This window comes from Trichomonas vaginalis, chromosome V, assembly GCF_026262505.1.
Source record: "Trichomonas vaginalis G3 chromosome V, whole genome shotgun sequence".
Lineage (NCBI taxonomy): Eukaryota > Parabasalia > Trichomonadida > Trichomonadidae > Trichomonas > Trichomonas vaginalis.
The window spans coordinates 32,502,430-32,522,426 of record NC_067207.1 but is presented as its reverse complement, the minus strand read 5'-3'; the positions used below and the strand labels follow the sequence as shown (position 1 = coordinate 32,522,426).

General features: G+C 31.5%; 8 protein-coding genes and 1 pseudogene across 9 annotated transcripts, besides 4 other annotated features; 6 read left to right on the top strand and 3 right to left on the bottom strand.

Annotated features, from left to right (window-relative positions):
- Positions 1-1,346: part of a mobile genetic element that runs on past the window's edge.
- On the bottom strand, positions 272-1,222 carry TVAGG3_0444220 (uncharacterized protein; the record flags this gene model as incomplete). The annotated part of the gene is made up of 1 exon (XM_051234333.1): positions 272-1,222. The coding sequence occupies one exon, from the start codon at positions 1,220-1,222 to the stop codon at positions 272-274; it is 951 nt and encodes a 316-aa protein (XP_051104063.1).
- An 822-nt stretch (positions 1,347-2,168) lies between the features above and the next one.
- Positions 2,169-3,177, bottom strand: TVAGG3_0444200 (spectrin binding; the record flags this gene model as incomplete). The annotated part of the gene is made up of 1 exon (XM_001308925.2): positions 2,245-3,162. One exon carries the CDS (start codon positions 3,160-3,162, stop codon positions 2,245-2,247), a length of 918 nt encoding a protein of 305 aa, XP_001308926.1.
- Positions 3,178-5,392: 2,215 nt separating this feature from the next.
- On the top strand, positions 5,393-6,191 carry TVAGG3_0444190 (glycine-rich protein family; the record flags this gene model as incomplete). Its single annotated transcript, XM_001308926.2, has 1 exon — positions 5,393-6,191. A coding segment is annotated over one exon (799 nt), but the record flags the coding sequence as incomplete, so codon positions are not given.
- A 2,111-nt stretch (positions 6,192-8,302) lies between these two features.
- TVAGG3_0444180 (ribonuclease inhibitor domain-containing protein) lies at positions 8,303-8,965 on the top strand (the record flags this gene model as incomplete). Its single annotated transcript, XM_001308927.1, has 1 exon — positions 8,303-8,965. The coding sequence occupies one exon, from the start codon at positions 8,303-8,305 to the stop codon at positions 8,963-8,965; it is 663 nt and encodes a 220-aa protein (XP_001308928.1).
- Positions 8,966-9,445: 480 nt separating this feature from the next.
- TVAGG3_0444170 (cysteine-type peptidase protein) lies at positions 9,446-9,748 on the bottom strand (the record flags this gene model as incomplete). The annotated part of the gene is made up of 1 exon (XM_001308928.1): positions 9,446-9,748. The coding sequence occupies one exon, from the start codon at positions 9,746-9,748 to the stop codon at positions 9,446-9,448; it is 303 nt and encodes a 100-aa protein (XP_001308929.1).
- A 94-nt stretch (positions 9,749-9,842) lies between these two features.
- Positions 9,843-10,498: a mobile genetic element.
- A 717-nt stretch (positions 10,499-11,215) lies between these two features.
- On the top strand, positions 11,216-11,798 carry TVAGG3_0444150 (nitroreductase family protein; the record flags this gene model as incomplete). The annotated part of the gene is made up of 1 exon (XM_001308929.1): positions 11,242-11,784. One exon carries the CDS (start codon positions 11,242-11,244, stop codon positions 11,782-11,784), a length of 543 nt encoding a protein of 180 aa, XP_001308930.1.
- A 537-nt stretch (positions 11,799-12,335) lies between these two features.
- TVAGG3_0444140 (glycine-rich protein family) lies at positions 12,336-13,324 on the top strand (the record flags this gene model as incomplete). Its single annotated transcript, XM_001308930.2, has 1 exon — positions 12,663-13,277. One exon carries the CDS (start codon positions 12,663-12,665, stop codon positions 13,275-13,277), a length of 615 nt encoding a protein of 204 aa, XP_001308931.1.
- A 769-nt stretch (positions 13,325-14,093) lies between these two features.
- Positions 14,094-14,943: a mobile genetic element.
- Positions 14,944-16,140: 1,197 nt separating this feature from the next.
- Positions 16,141-19,997: part of a mobile genetic element that runs on past the window's edge.
- Positions 17,172-17,786, top strand: TVAGG3_0444120 (annotated as a pseudogene). Its single transcript has one exon. A coding segment is annotated over exon 1 (615 nt).
- Positions 18,961-19,781, top strand: TVAGG3_0444110 (protein of unknown function, DUF4106 family; the record flags this gene model as incomplete). Its single annotated transcript, XM_051234332.1, has 1 exon — positions 18,961-19,781. A coding segment is annotated over one exon (821 nt), but the record flags the coding sequence as incomplete, so codon positions are not given.

Sequence of the window (19,997 nt, the reverse complement as noted above, 5' to 3'; positions counted from 1 at the left end):
ACAATAATAGAAATCAATATTAACATTTAACATTCTCGCTAATCTCTCACTTTCTGATGAAATGTCAAACCCTTCATATGCATCTATTGCTTCATTTAAATAACTTCTACGAGTTTTAGGATTAACACCATCAGGAATGTTATAGAAGCGTTTAAATAACCTTCTACCTTCTGCTCTAATTTGATTATCATTCATTTTAGCTGTTCCATTTTTGTTCATTTATGTAAGAATAAAAAATTAAAAAAAAATAAATAAAAATAAAGTTTATTTTTTAAAGCCCATAAAATGAATTAAGAATACATAAATTTTTATCATCTGCGACGTGACGAATGCATTTTAATTTACTCAAGAATGCGTACCCTGATACATTAAATCTAATTCCTGTCTTATTTAATTTCACAACTTTGAAAAGGAATGTATGAATAGCTATAAAATGATGAGAAGATGTTTTATGGGTTACTTCCATTTTTTCTGAAATAAATGAATAAATATAATGTTTATAAGTTTTCATATCTTTTATGTTCTTAATAACGAATGGTATAGACCTTTCCACTTCGTCTTCCTTCGGTGCTGTTCTTTCATATGAAACATTATTGGTATCTTCAATAATGAAACCACAATCACATAAAATTTTATATGTACCAATGGTTTCTTTTGATATTTTATCTAATAAATCAAAAACTTTATCAACACCTGTACATTTATTTAAATAATAATTTGTGTAAATATCATGGTCTTCTTTCTTAATCGTATTTGTTGCATATGTCACGTTTTTAAGAGCTTTTTTGAATTTTTCAGAATCAAGAGGGGGTGAAAGTAGGATACAGGGGTATTCTTCATTATCAATAAATTGTAACTTATGTTTACGAATAAATTTAGTACCTTCTTCTGAAAGTGTTTCGTCTATTTCACCATCTAATAAATTTTGTGTTGATTCTGAGACATAATTTTTATATCTTTCTTCATGAGATTTCTGAACTGCTGATTCTGAAGCTGGGATATTCATTAAACCCTCTACTTCATTTTCATTATATTTTTCAACTTCTCTTAATTCCTTAATTTTTTCATCTATTTCATCTCTTATTTTTTCCAGTTTTTCAATTTCATCGTATTCATCATCTTTAATCCGTTCTTCATAATATTCAGGGAAAACATCAGGTTCTTTAGGTTTTTCTTCTTTAGATGTGGGATATAAGAAATTTATAACATCATCTTTATTCATTTTTCCATCATAATCAAACTCATTTAAAAACTCCGCGAATTTTTGACAATTTCTTAAATAATATTTACTAACCTCATAACCCGCTTCCTCTAATATATCCTTTATTTCCTCATTTGTGAATCCCAATTTTTTAACGTCGTTAGTCTTGACACTCATTTTCTTACGAATTAAAAAAATAAATTATTTAAAAATGTAAGACATGAATTTTTAAAGTTTATTTTTTATTCATGAAAATAATTATTTCTGATTTCTTTTATTCTCTCGTACATACTAGATTTGAAGAATTCAGAACATTTCCCATAATCTCCTAAATGTTTTCTTATCTTATTGGTTTTCCATTCATTATATGAAACTGAATAAACTTTATCTTTATCTTTGCATCTTTCATCACTTCCAATATATTTATATTTCAATTTTGATTTATTGGTTTCATATTCATTAGCGTTTAATAATTCACAGTCTTCCTTTTTAAATAAATGTTTAAGATATTCAGGATTAACAATTCTATAATATTGCTTCCCTTTAAATCTTTGAATATAAACAGGAACACCATCCTCTAAAATTCGATAATCTATTTTATCTGGTTTTACTTGTTGGGTCATTTATGTAAGAATAAAAAAAAATAAATTATTTTTAAAAATAACTTTAATTTTTTAATGGTTTATTTTTTAAAAATTTTTTATTTTTTATTTCATTATGTATGGGCTGAGTGTAAATGTCTTACAATTTTGAAAATTTTTTAAATCTTGATTTATTCAAAAACGTAAGAATAAAAACCGTAAGAATCATACATTTTTTACTTCATATGTTAAAAAAAATGATACAAAATCGCTCGATATTGTATGAATTCTTACGTTTACAAAAAAAGTCACAAAACCCATCATATCCTACTACTAACATTTATTTATTTGATATAATTTCTATGGTAAAGGGAAAATGTTTGTCTATAATTTGTAACTTATTTAATGAAAGAAAAAATAAAATAAATTTAAAGAGATTTTATTATTATAAAAAATTATAAATCATAATTTACACCCTTCCAAAACATGATTATAGAAATCATCTTGACAAAATGAGTTTCCACAAACAGGACAAATGTTGAGTCCTTTTTTACTCTTGCATGCAAAACATATTTGAGGATTCAGTAATTTTTCATTTGACACATTTGGAAGAAGTCTTGAAACAATCATTTCTAAGTTTAGAAGTCTTTCCTTTAATAGAATATATTCATCTCTTTTAATTTTCACTATTTGATCTTCATTTTGGATGTTTTCTTCATTTTCAGGGATCATTTGAACTTTTCTAAGCATGAAAATATGTTTTTGTTTATGAATCAGTTTGTTTAACTCTGTTTCATCATTAACAACTTTGAGAAATTCATTCAATTTCTGTTTTTCTGCCAAACTTTTTGCATCAAATTCTTTTGCATTTGTTTTTTCAATCGAATGTCCATAAGAAATGAGTATAAACGCCATGTCAACCTTCTTCTCTTGTAGAGCAAAATGTAATGGATAATCTCCTTTGTATTCTTTATCTAAACATGGATTTCTTTTCAAAATTTCTGTTAAAACTTCTGAATTAGAATATCTGATTGCTGTAAAGATACAATGACAACCAAATGGATCTGGTATATTAATATCGGCACCATTGTCAAGTAATAAGCATGTCATCAATACGTTTTTATTAAGAATTGCGAGATGAAGAGCTGAATAGCCTGAAGATTCAATGTAATTGGGATCTACTCCTAATCTAAGGAAATACTCAACGATATTTTCATTATTTAGTGCTGCAGCAAATTGTATTGGGAAAGGATTTTGAAAATCAGTAAAATTGCTTGAAAAATTTCCAAACATTGGTTTCTTGGCAAGTTCTCGTATATCTTTTATACTTTTTATTGCATTAAAATCACCCTTCTCGATTAAAGTAGCTAAATTGGTCATGAATGGTAAAAATTTTTTATTTCAAATCACATGTCAAACTTATAATTTGCCATCAAATATTTTCAATCAAAACAGTAATCATTTGTTTCTTTTAAGATTTCAGAAAACTAGTTTTTCATTTTTCTAAACGATATCTTATCAGAATCTTTTGAATAATTTTGCATAAATCGTAGTTTTTCCATATGGTGACTTTCGATACGAGATATTAGATAAATTCACATGTTCTGTTGGTGATTCGTCAATCACTGAAGCAAATGCTTGTATCAAGAGAACAGGATTCAACGGAACTGCAATTATCCCAGCGATTGTTGAATATATAATGGACGAAAATATAATGTTATTCGAACATCGCGGAAGAGTTTCTCGCATTGTACTAATTTAACAAATATTATTCTTCCAAATTCACTTAAATATATTGGCCAAGATTCATTTGAATTAACATTCATTACCGAATTAACTATTCCTTCATTTGTTGAAGTACTAGATGAAGGTGCTTTATATCGTTTATTGAAATGTCAAAAAAGGTTCATTACTAAAGAGAATTGGTAATTATGTGTTTTCTGATAGTACCCCAAACAAAATTATTATACCATCGAATGTGGAAAGCATAGGAGAAAGAATTTTCGTTTATAATCAAATAGAAAATCGAGAAATTTACATATGTTCGAAAGGAAATTTTTCAATGAGTTTAGATCCATTTTCAGAAGGTATAAGAGGAATTATCTATGTTACTAAATCTTACGTTGGTGATAAGTTTGGAACCATTCAAGTTCGACTCATGTCAGATGAATCTATTTGTTTACCATACAATCATCCCTTTAAAATCCTTTGTCCATCATTCAAAGTTAGTAGAATTAATTTGTATGACTTACGAATATTTTTATTCATATTAGAATTTTCAAATAATTAAAGAAATTGTTTGTAATTTACTTCTAGGTAAGTTCCATCTAAATTGTGAGCAATTTTTATGAAAATTATTAACAGTGCTCTTACAACTTTCTGACATCATCTCATTTATTTGAAACCCTCTAATTTATGAAGTGAATTTTAATATCAGTCATCACTAATATGACAAAAATTAGGATCTCTTAAGATAATTCAATGCTATATTTACCATTTATTGACACACCTAAAATATGCCATCCTTCAAAAGCATGAATTATAACATGCTTTTTCCGAAGATGTTATGTCAAAACAACAAAATATTAGTTTTTGTGTCCTTTTTTGATGGTGTCAGAAATAATTACATCTATAAAAATAATCTGTATTAGAAGCAAAATCTACTTTTCTTAGATATTTCAATTGCTACACACAATGATATTTTTATCACATTGATTTGTTATTGTGAAAAAAGTGTCATTTTATATCCGATAGCTTCATATTCAATTTTTAATGGTCTTCTTAGAAATTTGGTTGATAATGGGAAAAGAGATATTATACAGATAACGGCAACACCTCATTATTATGATGGTCGATATGCAGAAAATACAATCGATTATTCTTCTAATGAAATCTACACAAGCTGGACTAGTTCAAATTATGGTCAATTTATACAATTTAATTTGAAAGATTATTGGATTGATTTAGATGGATATGCAATTGGTTTTAATGGCGGAAATTTTCCACGAAATTGGAATTTTTCTGTTAGCAGAGATGGCATTCGTTTCGAAACATTAGATTCTCATAAAAATGATCAAATCCTTAGAGATAAAGAAGGTGTTAAATTTCTTGTATCTCGACGACTTGCAAAATATTTCCGATTGACATGTACAGGACCAAATAACGATTGGTCATCTAACAATCAATTATATATCCAATTTTTAGATTTATTTGGTAAAGTTATTCGTTGTATTAATGACAGATGCATTTCTAAAAAGAATTTCTTTTCAATCATATTTAACATCATGATTATTATTTTAATAATTAATATTGAATAAAACCTTTTTTTATTGAATTTTTCGAACTATAATACCCAATAAATAAGTTTTCTTACCACGTAGTAAATCCCAACAGACAAAATAATGTAATAATCAAAGATAACACATATCTTTTTAAATTTCCATGTGCAACAAATTATTTATGCCATCCATATGCGATTCATTTTCCCAAGGGTTACTTCAAAATCGAACTTTGGGGTTCTTCTGGTGGACTAGCCAGAATCGAAAATAAAGAAGATCTTCGAACTGATTCCAATGGGCATGGATCTTATGTCTCAGGGAATTTAGCAATCATGAGCCCAATAGACATGTATCTCTACCTAGGAGGTAAAGGTGCAGATCAGACAACATATATTTTCACCACAACCCCTGCAAAGGGCGGTTGGAATTTTGGAGGAAATGGCGGTTTGGATAGCCATGTAGAAGATCAAAAATTTGAGCCACCGGAAAATGGAGCTGGTGGTGGAGGTGCTACAGACATTAGATTAATATATTACGATATTAATCTGCAAAATCCCAATAACAATTCACTTCAAAAATCAATTGAGAGCAGAATAATCGTTGCTGGCTCAGGAGGTGGAGGAAATTCAGGATTACAACATGAAAGCGGATCTCCAGATGGCTTTCATGGAGGAAGCCTCACTGCAACATCCAATAATCCTTATACTTATGGAGGAACTCAAATTAAAGGAACTCTTGGTAAAGGAATGGATGGTATTAATTCAACAGAAAATCAAGGAGGCTCTGGAGGTTGTGGGAGTGGATATCGAGGTGGTTATCATAAATTTCCACAATTAACAGAAACAGGTAGTTATCATGTTGGAGGAACTGGAGGAAGCTCTTACATAAGCGGACATATTGGTTGTATAAGCCCAACTGCTAAAGATACAACACCAAGCAAAGAAAACTCAATACACGAATCTGGATTCATATTCACAAATACTGAAATACTTAGTGGAAATGAAAGCATGCCAAATCCAAACGGAAATTCTTTAATTAAAGGAAATGTTGGACATGGCATTTGTCAAATAACCGTTCTTTATCTTTGTCCCATTGAATCGTGTGTGTTTATTCCTTATTATAACTTTTTTTATTCATTTTATATACTGATTTCAATTAAATAATCTTTGGTAATTTTTGTATTTATTTATTTATTGGGAAGTACACCATTAAATATCTATATAACACAGAATAACATCTAATTAGAAATTCTGATAATTCAATAAAATAATTTTGATAATTATTAATGCCAATGGGTGCAGAAACAGTTGTAAGATAATTTGAAATTAAATGTGGGATCGAAAATTAGGAAATGGAATGGTTGTAAATTGAATGTGCTCTCAAATTATTGAATTATCAATTTTTTCATGAATAAAATTTGAAAAGTTTGGAAATTAAATGACATATTATGAAGATCCTGTAAGCAAAGTTAAATATACACTTGATTTAGAGACTCTTTATCTTGCTCCATCAGATCTTACCAATTTTGTCATCAAATCTCAAACAAAATACATTAGAGGTGAAACATCAAGTTCCTATGCATTTATAGCATGTAATTCGACTCTTAAATCATTCTCCTTTGAAGAAAATTCACAACTCCAAAGCATACAAAATTTTGCATTTTACTTCTGTAGTAAAATCCAAAATATTGATATTTCTAAATGCAATCATCTGACATCAATAGGTGAACAAGCATTTTATGGTTGCTCTTCATTATCAAGTATATTACTTCCAGAATCTCTAACATCACTTGGAAATGATGTTTTTATGAATGCTAATCTTTCAAGAATTGAACTTCCTGCATCTCTAACAATTATACCTAAGAGATGTTTTTATAATAACTATTTTTTGAATTCAATTATCATTCCTAGTAACTCAAAAATTACCTCATTGGGCTATAATATGTTAGCTAACACCTTATTTAGAACATTTAATATTCCAGCATCAGTAAAGACTATTGAAGAGGGATGCTTCGAATATGCCTTTCTTGATAGTATTACAATTAGTTCAGGAAATAAAAATTACAAAATTGAAAATAATTTGGTCCTAACAATAGATGGTACAATTTCACTTGGTTATCCATTAAGAATGACAGGAACTGCAGTTTTTCCAAATGGAGTTAAAAATTTTTGCTTGCATCTTTTGGAAGCACATCGATTTCTCATGTCCAGTTTCCGGATTCACTCCAAGATATTGGAAGATATTCATTCTATAAGTCGAAAATTCAGGATGTGAATATTCCAAATTCGGTTACAACTATACGACATTATGCTTTTGCCTTATGTCCGAATCTTGCTTCAGTAAGACTTTCTGAAAGCCTCACAAGTTTAGCCGAATTTACTTTTCAAAATGCTCCAATCACTTCAATAAATTTTCCCGACACAATTCAAACAATAGATACAAATTGTTTTGTTGGATGTTGGAAACTATCTGAAGTCACATTACCAGATAATATTACATATCTTGCAGGAGATGCATTTCCAAAAGCTACTAAATTAAAATTTGGCCCTAATTCCAATTTATATATTGATTCTCAACTCTTAATTATTGATAAAAGTAATCAAACGATTAATGGATATATAGGAGATAATGTTGAAAAAGAATTTGAAATATTAAACTCGATACAAACAATAACAAGTTCTGTATTTGATGGAAGAGATAAAATCTCAAAAATTACATTTCCAGGTGATTCAATTTTAAGATCAATCAAACAATCAGCATTTCACAATTGCAAAAATTTACAATTTGTTAACCTTCCATCAACTTTAGTTAGTATTGAATCATCCGCATTTGCTTATTGTTTAAGACTCGAAAGTATCACAATAAATAACGCTCAAAATTTGGAGGCAAATGCATTTTATCGTTGTTCCAATCTTAAGTCAATAACACTATCATCATCATCTATTCAAGAAATTTTTGAATGGACATTTTCTGAATGTACAAGTTTACTGAATATTGAACTCCCTCCTTCACTCGCAAGAATTAATGATTATGCATTTAAAAAATGTACCAAACTAGAAAGTGTAGTCATAAATGGAAATTCATTGAGTTTTATTGGAATTGAGTCTTTCTCAGAAACTATTATAAAGAAGTTTGATTTCTCAAAATGTGTAAATTTTGATAATCTGGGTTTGAAATCTATACAAGATACTAATTCTCTTTCAATTCTTATACTCCCACCAAATCTCAAGAAAATTTCTGATATGGCTGTTAGAAACAGTGGTGTTATTAATATCACATTTCCTCAGACATTGACATCAATTGGAATAGATTCATTTTCAGATTGTCTTTATTTAGAAGAGATCAATATCCCTGAAAATAGCGCATTGACAAGTATTGGAATTGGAGCATTTAGAGGATGTATGAGACTCAAAAAAATAAGTAGTTTTTCAAACAGTTATAGAGTTATGACTGGAGCCTTATTTACATATAATTTGGTTTCTTTAGTTCTATTCCCACCTGCATCCGATGTAACCTCATTCTCACTACCTGGTGATACTCGCTTCATTAACGAAGGAGCCTTCCTTTCATGTACAAATTTAATTTCAATATTCATTCCTTCCGATTCAATTTCATACATTTCTACAAGTGCATTTGAAAGCTGTACTAGTTTGACTTGGATTAATATACCAATATGCGTAACTGGTGTCGGAGCAAATGCTTTCAAAGGATGTTCAAAATTGAATTGCGGCATCAAAGTTGAAAACACGAGTAAATTATTCCTGGAAAATTTGTTCACTAATGCAAAGCTCTCCAAACAATCTGTAAAAAATTGCATTGGGAACATAATAACACGAAATTGTTTATTCTATACAAATATATTTTCTTCTTCATTATTGATGATTCAAGTTATGATTATCATGTAAATTAAAAAAAAGAATCATTTTATATAAAATAAAAATTTATATTTAGAGGTAAATGATGATGACAATCATTTACATATTTTTTACTGAACTTATTGCTAACACTGGATATTCATATATTTTGTCGTATCAAAATTCCTTTTTGTTTTCAATAAAAGTCATATTGTTACTTTTAGAACATATTACACATTAAAGGAGTCATTAAATCCCTTATACTAACCTATAAATTGTCAGCAACTCATTAATAAGATCATATAAAATTATTGATTCTTAATTAACATGAAAGTTGAAAACATATGATTTAATTAATAAATGATGTTAGAGACAAAAGTGACAATATTATACTTAGGGAAAATAGTCGTAGTAACCTTAAATTATAAAAAATTAAAATTAATGAACGTATAATTTTTATGTTCAATGGGCATTGAATTATTTAAATGTCTATCAGAAAACATAATCATATAATATTTTATATTTATCTCTTCATTTGATGTAAGGAACGTTGACATCATTTGAAATTCCGCACATGTTGTTCTTATCCTTTGCCATGCGGATGTATCCTTGTTCTCCCCATGATGAACCCCATGAGTTACGGACAATCCAGTAGTTGTTGCCTCCTTCACTTCCGTATCCAACAACACCGATTGCGTGGTCTAAGATTGTGGAGCAGTGCTGGTCGTAGTAAATACCAGAAGTGTACAATTGGAATGTGGAACGGCTTGCATCAATTGCAGCGGCAACAAGACCATTAAAATTACTTTTTAATACAGTTTTAATCAAGACCATTAAAATTTATAAAATCATGGACAAATGGATATAAAAATGTATGTAATGTCAATACCTTAAAAAATGTCCATTCAGATCAACATTAAAAATGCACTTTTCAATAACCTTAAATTACGCTTTTCTATTTTAAAAAAAATAACCTTAAATTATATTTGAAGAAATTATGTCTATGATATATGTTTTATGCTAGAATCTTGGAGTTTTCATGCACTACACAAGAGCTCCAAGGTTCCAAGAGTGAATGCTCAATAGCAATTATAGAGATGTACCTTTTCAAAATGACTTTTACTGATTAAATTTAATCAATAGAAGACATTTTGAAAAGGTACCTCTACAATTAGATATACAAGAGATTCAAAGCTTCATTTCAGATAGATTTGAAACTTTGAAACTCTTGGTAGATTTTGAGTGAATGCTGACAATCATCTTTGAGAAGGTTTTCTTTAAGAAAACCTTCTCAAAGAGGTTTCTCAGGAGCCTTGAGGCTCCCTTTCGTAATGATTGGGAGCCTTGGGGCTCCTGAGACGAAGAATGGCTTCGCCGAATCTTTGATCAGCAGAGGCCAAATGAAAAGGCCTCTGCTGATGGATTCTCAGGAGCCCTGAGGCTCCCTTTCGTAATGATTGGGAGCCTTGGGGCTCCTGAGACGAAGAATGGCTTCGCCGAATCTTTGATCAGCAGAGGCCAAATGAAAAGGCCTCTGCTGATGGATTCTCAGGAGCCCTGAGGCTCCCTTTCGTAATGATTGGGGATGTAATTCACTAGTAGTTCTTAAATTACCCGTAAATCTTACTCAATTAGATCAAATTACAATGAAATACCATCCAAAACTTAAAGAATTTTATTTGCCATCAAAAGTATCGTATATTGCTAATGAAGCATTCACTGAAATGAGTAATTTGAAACTGATTTCATACTTTGGAGAGACATCATTCAAAAATAGGAAACTATTTAACAAATGTCCAAATATTAGAGTTGCTCGTGTTACTCCATTATATCCTGCAGATAAAATTGCAGATATCATTGTATCATATAATTCATATATGTATGGAATCTATGACACAATTTGTCAATCACTAGACAATAAAATCTATTACAGTTATATAATTTATTCTATATTTTTAAATATTATTTCTATATCTGTGTAAAATCATAATGTCATGCCATCTTAACCCGATTTTTTTTTAATATTTAACCCTGAATAGTTTCATTTTTTTATTCGTTCCATCTTTTTTCATTTGGAATATAGATAAATTTATTATTTCGAATAAATATCAATGTGTAAGAAAATCGAAGGAATAAGATGAAATAATAAAATTTTTAATTTGAAAGTTTGATAAAATCTACTATGGTTCAGAGAAAATTGCTATTCATATACCGTGAAATCTAAATTATGTAATAAATTAGAAAATCTTGTTTTGCAAAAAATTGAATTCTTCGATGTCAAAATCTTTCAAATTTGAGAGTATTACTTTTACTTCATTTTTTCAATAATGTCCGTTTTTGATGCTATTGACACAAGAAGAACAATCAGACAATATGATCAATCCTTTGTTCCACCAAAAGAACACGTTAAAAAGATTGCAGAAGCAGCAATTAAATCACCCACAGGCTACAACAGACAAGGAGTTGATTTACTTGTCGTTACAAACAAAGACATTATCAACAACATGAATGATAAAGTATTCGATGCATTAGACGAAGACGCAAAGAATTATTTCCGCACAAGAAAGGAGCTTGGTCTTGAAAAGTTCATAACATGTGATGCACCAGTACTTTACGTCTTGTATGCTAATGGAAAGACAGATGATGTCTATGCACGCTTAGATGCTGGAATCATGGCAGAGTCTATTCTTCTTACAGCTACAAGCCTTGGCTATGCTACAATGCCAATTGGAACATTCATGATTGGCGACCTTTCTGAGTACGGAATTCCAAAGGACAAAGTCCTATTAGCAATTGCTATGGGCAAAGCTAGAGCTGGAATTGAAATTCCACCATGCGATAGAAATACAAAGATAACTTACTTAGAATAAAAATAGAATTCTCTATTCATTATATAATATTTTATTCAGTCTTATAAACTTGTATTTTTGTTCACATATGTGAAAATACATCATTATAGCATAATCAAACAAATTTTTCTTTAGAATTCTTAAGAATTCTTAAAAAACTGATATCGCTCCACCACCTCCTGAGCTTGAATCACTATATTTCTGCGGATATCTATATCCAATACCTCCACTTCCTCCTCCACCACAACCTCCTTGAAGAATTTTGCCTTTTGAAATTTCATTAATTGATGTTTCTCCTTTTCCACCAACTACAACATAGATCTTTGTATTAGATGTGAATATGATATATCCTGATATGTATCCACCTCGTCCTGCTTCATTTTCGTTACCTCCTCCAGCAGCACCCCATGCTTCAAAAAAATATAATCCTTTTGAAATAGGTATTTCATATGGTTCACAGACTTGTCTAAATTCATAATTAGCTAATGGAATTCATATTCCATCATCTTACAAAATTAAAAATCCGAAAAGGATTTTTATATGAAACTTGACAAAACAAAGATTAAATTTTTGACATTTCATAAAACATAAGAGATTTTGTTTTTGGAAAATATTCCTTTCAAAGTGAAGCAAATTTAAGATTAGGATATAAACCAGCCTGTGTAGGCAATACATGTAAGTTTTTATATCCATGTCTCGATAGCATTACATGTACATCAATTCAATTAGATCTTAATGTTGGAAAATATTTTGTTGAATTGTATGGAGCAGCCGGTGGAAGCGAAAGAGGAAGTGACTGCTTTGGTGGTTTTGCTTCAGCTGATATTTCCATCTCATCTCCCACATCAATATTTTTGAATATAGGTGCCAAAGGTGGAATATGGCCAGAAACACCAAAAATGGCCTTTAACGGAGGTGGCTGGGGTGGTAATACAGAATCTGGAGGTGGAGCCACCGATTTAAGATTAAATGTCGGAAGTTATAGATCAAGGTTTCTGATTGCGGGGGGAGGCGGAGGCAGAAACGATGACGATGAAGGACCGTCATGCGGTTGTGGAGGCGGATTGAGTGGTGGATTTATATCAAATTATGGAATTGGTGGAAATCAAACTCATCCTGGAATGGACCAGGATGACTCGACAAAAAATGGAAATTTTGGATATGGTTTTTCAAACGATCCTCAAAATAATTTAAATATTCCTGGAGGTGGAGGAGGTCTTTTTGGTGGAGCTACTACTGCAGGAGGTTCTGGTTTTGTTTATTCTTCTTCTAAAACTGATTCTATAGATGATCTCCCTTCATCAATAACCGTCGAAAACGGAATGCTTGGATTTTCAAATAACGCTGACCATGGTTATGCAATTATCACTTCTTTATCATCTTCATCCTCATCTTCATCCAGTTCGCCATCATCAGGCGAATGCAATTGTATTGTAAAATGCCAATGCTCACGTTCATCAATTTTTCGAACATTCCACTTCACTCTTTATTCTCTTGGGTTTTCAGTAAAATAAATGCTTATATCTAATCTCTGACTTTTTACATACGATTATTATCAAAATATACTAGGATTTTCAAAACACTTGGAAAAAAATCGATAAATAAAAAATGTCACATTTTTCAATAGGTTTAAAATTAATTTTATTTTCATCTCAATAAATTCAAAAATTATGTCCTTTGTAATAAATTTCTTGGAATATCTTCTTCTTCAAATGGTGGTGCAATTTCCTTTAAGATTGCAAATTACGAAATCAGTATTTTTAATTGCCAGTTTTCAACTTGTTTTTCAGAACTCGAGGGAGGAGCTGTATTCCTTAATGGAACTATTGCATACTTAAGTCAAAATTCATTTAATTCATGTTACAATACTCAAAATATTGATAACAAATATGGTAATGCCATATATGGTTTAAATACAGAGTCTAATTTGAATGAATCTACTTTTACATTATGTGGTCCTGACTTAAACCATAAAGGAGATAGCTGTGTTTGTTTTTATAGAAAAAAATTCGTTTCTTTTTAAAATAATGCCAGTTATAACTCTGGAATTGGCGGGAGTGGACTTGTGAGTTTTTATTTTTCGGCATCAGGAAGTTATGCAAAACTTTGCCAAGTATATAAATGCAGAGATGATTTTTTTATTGTAGTTGCAAATTGTGATCTTCCGATTTTATATAATAACTTTCTCGATGCTCGTGAACAAGGCCATTTCTTTTGAGTGAATGATGGAACCGCAAATTTTGAAAACTGCGTATTCCTTTATGCATCTGGAAAATCCATTTCTGGAAATGGACGATATGTTTTCAATAACTGTTCAACTAATGAAAACAGGCAAACCCAAATTTTAGCTAAAAGTGACAGGGGAAAAAACGTTTAGTATTAAAAAAAAGACCGATGAGAGCTTCGTTCGAAATATAGAGGGAACTGAGAATGCGCAACCATTCTCAGGGAATATTGGATGCTATTCCCGTTCCCTCTGTATGGAAAATTGAGGTTTTCAAAGGGAGTTAAAATAATATCAAATTTATACTAATTTACTTCAAAATACAAAAGTATTTGACAGCTAAAATTAGTTACTTTAGCAAGCCTATCAATACCCTTTTACGATTATTGTTACTTTTTCGAAATAAAAGTAAAAACAAATTTATACTAATTTACTTCAAAATACAAAAGTATTTGACAGCTAAAATTAGTTACTTTAGCAAGCCTATCAATACCCTTTTACGATTATTGCTACTTTTTCGAAATAAAAGTAAAAACAAATTTATACTAATTTACTTCAAAATACAAAAGTATTTGACAGCTAAAATTAGTTACTTTAGCAAGCCTATCAATACCCTTTTACGATTATTGCTACTTTTTCGAAATAAAATAAATTTATTATCAAAAACCTTTTTTTTTTCTTAGTAAAAATAAACGAAATTTTTTACCTTATGAACTTTTGATGGAAATATGCAAATTTAAAATAATAAAGAAAGCCGCGAGCGAAGCGATCGGCTTAGTTCGAAGATTTTGATTCAAATCTTTGCTTATATTCCTTAAATTCTTTATGAAACTCGCAACAGTTCCATAAAAAATTTTAAATTCTAAACTGTCGAAATTACCGATCGGTAATCACACCCTTCACGGGTGTGTCACTTTTTACAGGTGTGTCATTTTTAGCTAAAATTACCCCTACTCTGAAATTTTATGCATGAAAACAAAAATTTGCCAAAATATAAATAAGCAATTTAAGAGTACAATTTTTGGGGTCCATTTACTTTATAGACCATAATTTAGATCATAAATCGAATAACATCTTAATTATCGTTAGATATATTTATCTTATTTATGGATGCTCTTACCCCAAAATAAATAACATACGTTAAATATCATTGAAAATTAACCTTAAACAATAAAATTAAATGTCATATCATTTTGGCAAAAGTTCATTCTTAAATAAAAATAACATCAATTGTTTTATCGCATAATAAAATTTTAGTCTAATTTGCATTACAAACAAAATAATTTAACGTTTCCTTACTCGTAGTTTAGTTGTGCGAACATTTTCAGTAACTAAACCATAATAATTGAGTCTGAAATGACCATTTTCGAGATTTCCAACAGTTTTTTCACCATTAGGGAGAGTTATGGATTCATTTCCTCCAAGAAGAATTGTGTTTTTAAAAATATAGCCAGAAGAATGAATAGAGCATCTAGGATGACCAGAAATATATGAACTTCCACCACTTCCGGGCATATTAGAGTTATGAGAATCTATTTGAGGCGTTTTTCCTCCCCAATATCCACCTCCTGAACCGCAGTTTCCTTCAGCACCATTATTTCCATATATGGTTTTAGTGTTTCCGCTTTGCCCATAACCTTTTCGGTAACCATCTGTTTGATTTCCGCCAAAAGGTGGATAATTATAAAATTCTGTATAGCCGCTTCTTCCGACTAGACCACCTGCATCACCACCACGACCCCAATGATAGCCCCCGCCGCCCCCTCCTGAAACTAAAATTCGTGATTCAATATCACCTTTTTAAGATAAACGGATGTCGCTCCACCACCTCCTGAGCCTGAATCACCATATTTCTGCGGATATCTATGTCCCATACCTCCACTTCCTCCTCCACCACAACCTCCTTGAAGAATTTTGCCTTTTGAAATTTCATTAATTGATGTTTCTCCTTTTCCACCAACTACAACATAGATCTTTGTATTAGATGTGAATATGATATATCCTGATATGTATCCACCTCGTCCTGCTTCATTTTCGTTACCTCCTCCAGCAGCACCCCATGCTTCAAAAAAATATAATCCTTTTGAAATAGGTATTTCATATGGTTCACAACTTTGTATGAAAACGTAATCTTTTTGCCAAATTCTATTTCTAAATAAAAAAAAAAAAAAAAAAAAAAAAAAGGAGTGGGGCTTCCAGGCACTTCGTGCCTTCTAGCCCTGAGGATGAATGATATAATGAAGTTTTTTTTTTTTCTTGGGGTGGTCTTCCAGGGGCTGCGCCCCTTCTAGCCCACATAAATGAAGTTTTTATTCGGAGGTCTTCCAGGAGCTTTTCACAAATTATATATGTTTTCATGTTTTGTCAAGACTTCTTCGTAAATGTTTTGTCATGATTTCTTCGTAAATGTTTTGTCAAGACTTCTTCGTAAATGTTTTGTCAAGACTTCTTCGTAAATGTTTTGTCAAGACTTCTTCGTAAATGTTTTGTCAAGACTTCTTCGTAAATGTTTTGTCAAGACTTCTTCGTAAATGTTTTGTCAAGACTTCTTCGTAAATGTTTTGTCAAGACTTCTTCGTAAATGTTTTGTCAAGACTTCTTCGTAAATGTTTTGTCAAGACTTCTTCGTAAATGTTTTGTCAAGACTTCTTCGTAAATGTTTTGTCAAGACTTCTTCGTAAAATCAGACAAAAATATATTTTAGGGTAGAAGGGTAGGTCTACCCTCTTTTCTACCCTCTTTTCTACCCTCTTGAATTTTCATGAAATTTACACCAAAAATATACTACTAGGGTCATTTACGATGAAATCTCAACAAAGTCTTTACGATGAAATCTCAACAAAGTCTTTACGAAGAAATCTCAACAAAGTCTTTACGAAGAAGTCTTAACAAAGTCTTTACGAAGAAATCTCAACAAAGTCTTTACGAAGAAATCTCAACAAAATATTTACGAAGAAGTCTTAACAAAGTCTTTACGAAGAAGTCTTAACAAAGTCTTTACGAAGAAATTCATGAAAATTCAAGAGGGTAGAAAAGAGGGTAGAAAAGAGGGTAGACCTACCCTTCTACCCTAAAATATATTTTTGGGTCATTTACACTCATTTACGAAGAAATCTCAACAAAGTCTTTACGAAGAAGTCACAATAAAACATCTGTCAAAAACCGCTTTTTAACTTCACTTAAAATGCCACGTAAGCTACGTAAGAATATACGTAAGAGGAAGAGAGCATTGAAACATCCAATAGTAAAACTAACACCACAACAACAGTTGCAACAACAAATGCTGAATGACCCCACTATGTTGCAACAAATGTCAAGCAATCCTATGCTTTTAAACCGAGTTGTTGGTGCACAGAGTGGAGGTTTAAGAGCGGCACTTTTAGCGAAAATGGCAGGCTATGGTGGAGCTGCAGACGGAACAGCCTATAACCCTCAAAGTCAAATGAATTTGAGTTCACTCAAAAATCAAATAACAGATGTCAAAAAGTCAAACATAGACATACAGAAGCAAATAAGTGAAAACGAAAAGAAACTAGAATATGACAGACACACAAAGAAACTCAATGAGTTAAACGTAGAGAAAAAGAAGAAAGAAGAACAACTGAAAGAACTAAGTACAGAGGAATATGCGAAAAAAGTGTCAGAAAAAGCAGCAGAAGTAGCAAAAATGGAACAAGATGTCATAAATTTGAAAAAACCATACTACTCAATATAAAATACTGAAAGATGAAGAGATAAAACAAAAAGCCCTGAAGACATATATGGATAGCGATGAGTATAAAAAAGAAGTTGAAGCAAATGTAAAGGCAGAAAAACTTTTACAGTTGCAAAACCAAACCGTACAGTATGAAAACTTAGCACAAGAAAGTAAAAATAACGACGCGGCTATGCAAAAGGCAATGAAAAGCGCAGAATATATAAAAGCTAACAATGACTGGTTAGATGCCCAAGCCAACGCTAAAGCAGCCCAGCTTATAGGGTCAATAAGGACAAAAATACAAGCGGATGAAGACAGTTCAAATGAAGCTTTAACGAATGCTGACTTTAAGAACGCCTTCGAAGCTCTTCATAGTAAGGTGAAACAAGTGAACGACTTCTCATCTGGAAAGAAACTGAAGTCTGAAGGTTTCGACAAAGAGTTAAAAGAAGTAGCACAAAATATGACGAAAATAACAGATGCAGCAACGAGACAGGCAGTTCAAAGTGCCTATGACGCCGTTAGAGCAACTGTTGTGAAAAGTCAAGAAAAAGAGTTACAACAGACCAAAACAGACCTAGTAAATGCTTTCTTAAAAACGAAAAGTCAGGTAGGACACTATGCTGCAGATGGAACATATGTGCCAGCTGGTGGAACTTATATACCAGCTGGTGGAACTTATATACTAGCTAGTGGAACTTATATACCACCAAACCCTCCAAGAGAAGCACCTGCACCAGGACTACCTAGAACATTTACATCGTCACATGGACACAGACACAAGCATGCACCAAAACCAACACAACAACCAACAGTTCAAAATCCAGCACAACAACAACAACAACCAGCACAACAACCACCTCCACAACCAGCACAGCAACCAACAGTTCAAAACCCTGCACAACAACAACCACAAACAGAGCAAGGACATAAAAGAAGTAGAGAACAAGGAAACCAAGATTTCTTAAAAATGCTTAAAGAAGACTATGGTTACCCAGCTACTCTTGACTTTAGTGACAGATATAAAGAAGCTATTAGAAAGTTCAAGGAAGGAAATACTGACCCGAACCTATTTAGCTTTATGGCTCAGCACCAAATGGGATATAATTTCAAACCTGGAAAATACAAGCTCGCTAAGGGATATGATTTAATAGCATATCATCCAAATGACATGACTGAATTTACTCCGAGATATTTGGTGTCAGAGCTAAATGACAATTCAACTCTCTTCATGAAACGCGTAAAAAATAGAGACGGAACGAAAGAAGAAAGGTTTATGAGTCCAGATGACTTAGATAGGGAACTTTTTAAAAACGGTCTCGGAATATATGAAATGCCAGCAGATGAGGTACAAGAAACTCCACAGGAAGAAATAGTTCAGATACAACCAGACATGGAAGAAATAGTTCAGCAACAACAGCTAGAAGAGCCTGAAGGAAACGAACAAGTCACTCCTTTGGAAACTAACTTCACAGAACTAGATGAAGATTTGGAACAGCCGAAAAATCTTGACCCTCAACAAGAGTATGCGGAGAATATGGAATATTTCCAAGAGTCTAAAAAAAATTCGGCTGACATAGTAGAAGAATATCGAAAAATGTTTGCCGACATACAAAAGACTCCAGCACCAGATGAAAATATTCAGCATAGAATGGAAGAACTGAAAAAAAATGTACACAAATACAACAACCCTTTTTACTTACGAGCATTTAACGTTCAATCTTCGGATGAACTCGGTGAAGATAAAAGGTTAAATTTCAAGAAAACATATAGAAATGAAACATTGTTTAAAGTTCATTCAGAACCTAACCAAGATGGAAACAAACCTACTTTTGTTTCTGCAGACGATGGAACTACAATGAGATGGGGTCATAAAGCTAATCCGGATAGGTGGTTCATAAACTTACAACCTCAATTCCAAGAAGTTGTAGACGCAATGGAAGTCAATGGTGAACCAGATATAGCTGGTATTTTCAGCGCGGCTTTAATGCCATTGAAAGATATGAAAGATGCAGATATTTTGGACCAGTATGAAATGAACATGGCTGATGGAAATATAACACCTGACGTTCTAGAACATTTATCTCAAAGAACTACACAGAACCATAAAGATGGTATATTTGGTGAAGAGTTTAGAAAGAAAGTTAGGGAGAGCGAAGGAAGAGAACCTATTGTACATGACCTTGCAAACGAAAGTTTACAAAATGTCATAAAAACTTACTTTGCAGACAATGAACTGAGAAGGGATGAATATTTAAGAAAACTCAAATGACAGTACCAAATGAAATGTTAGTATTGAAAAACATGTTCCTT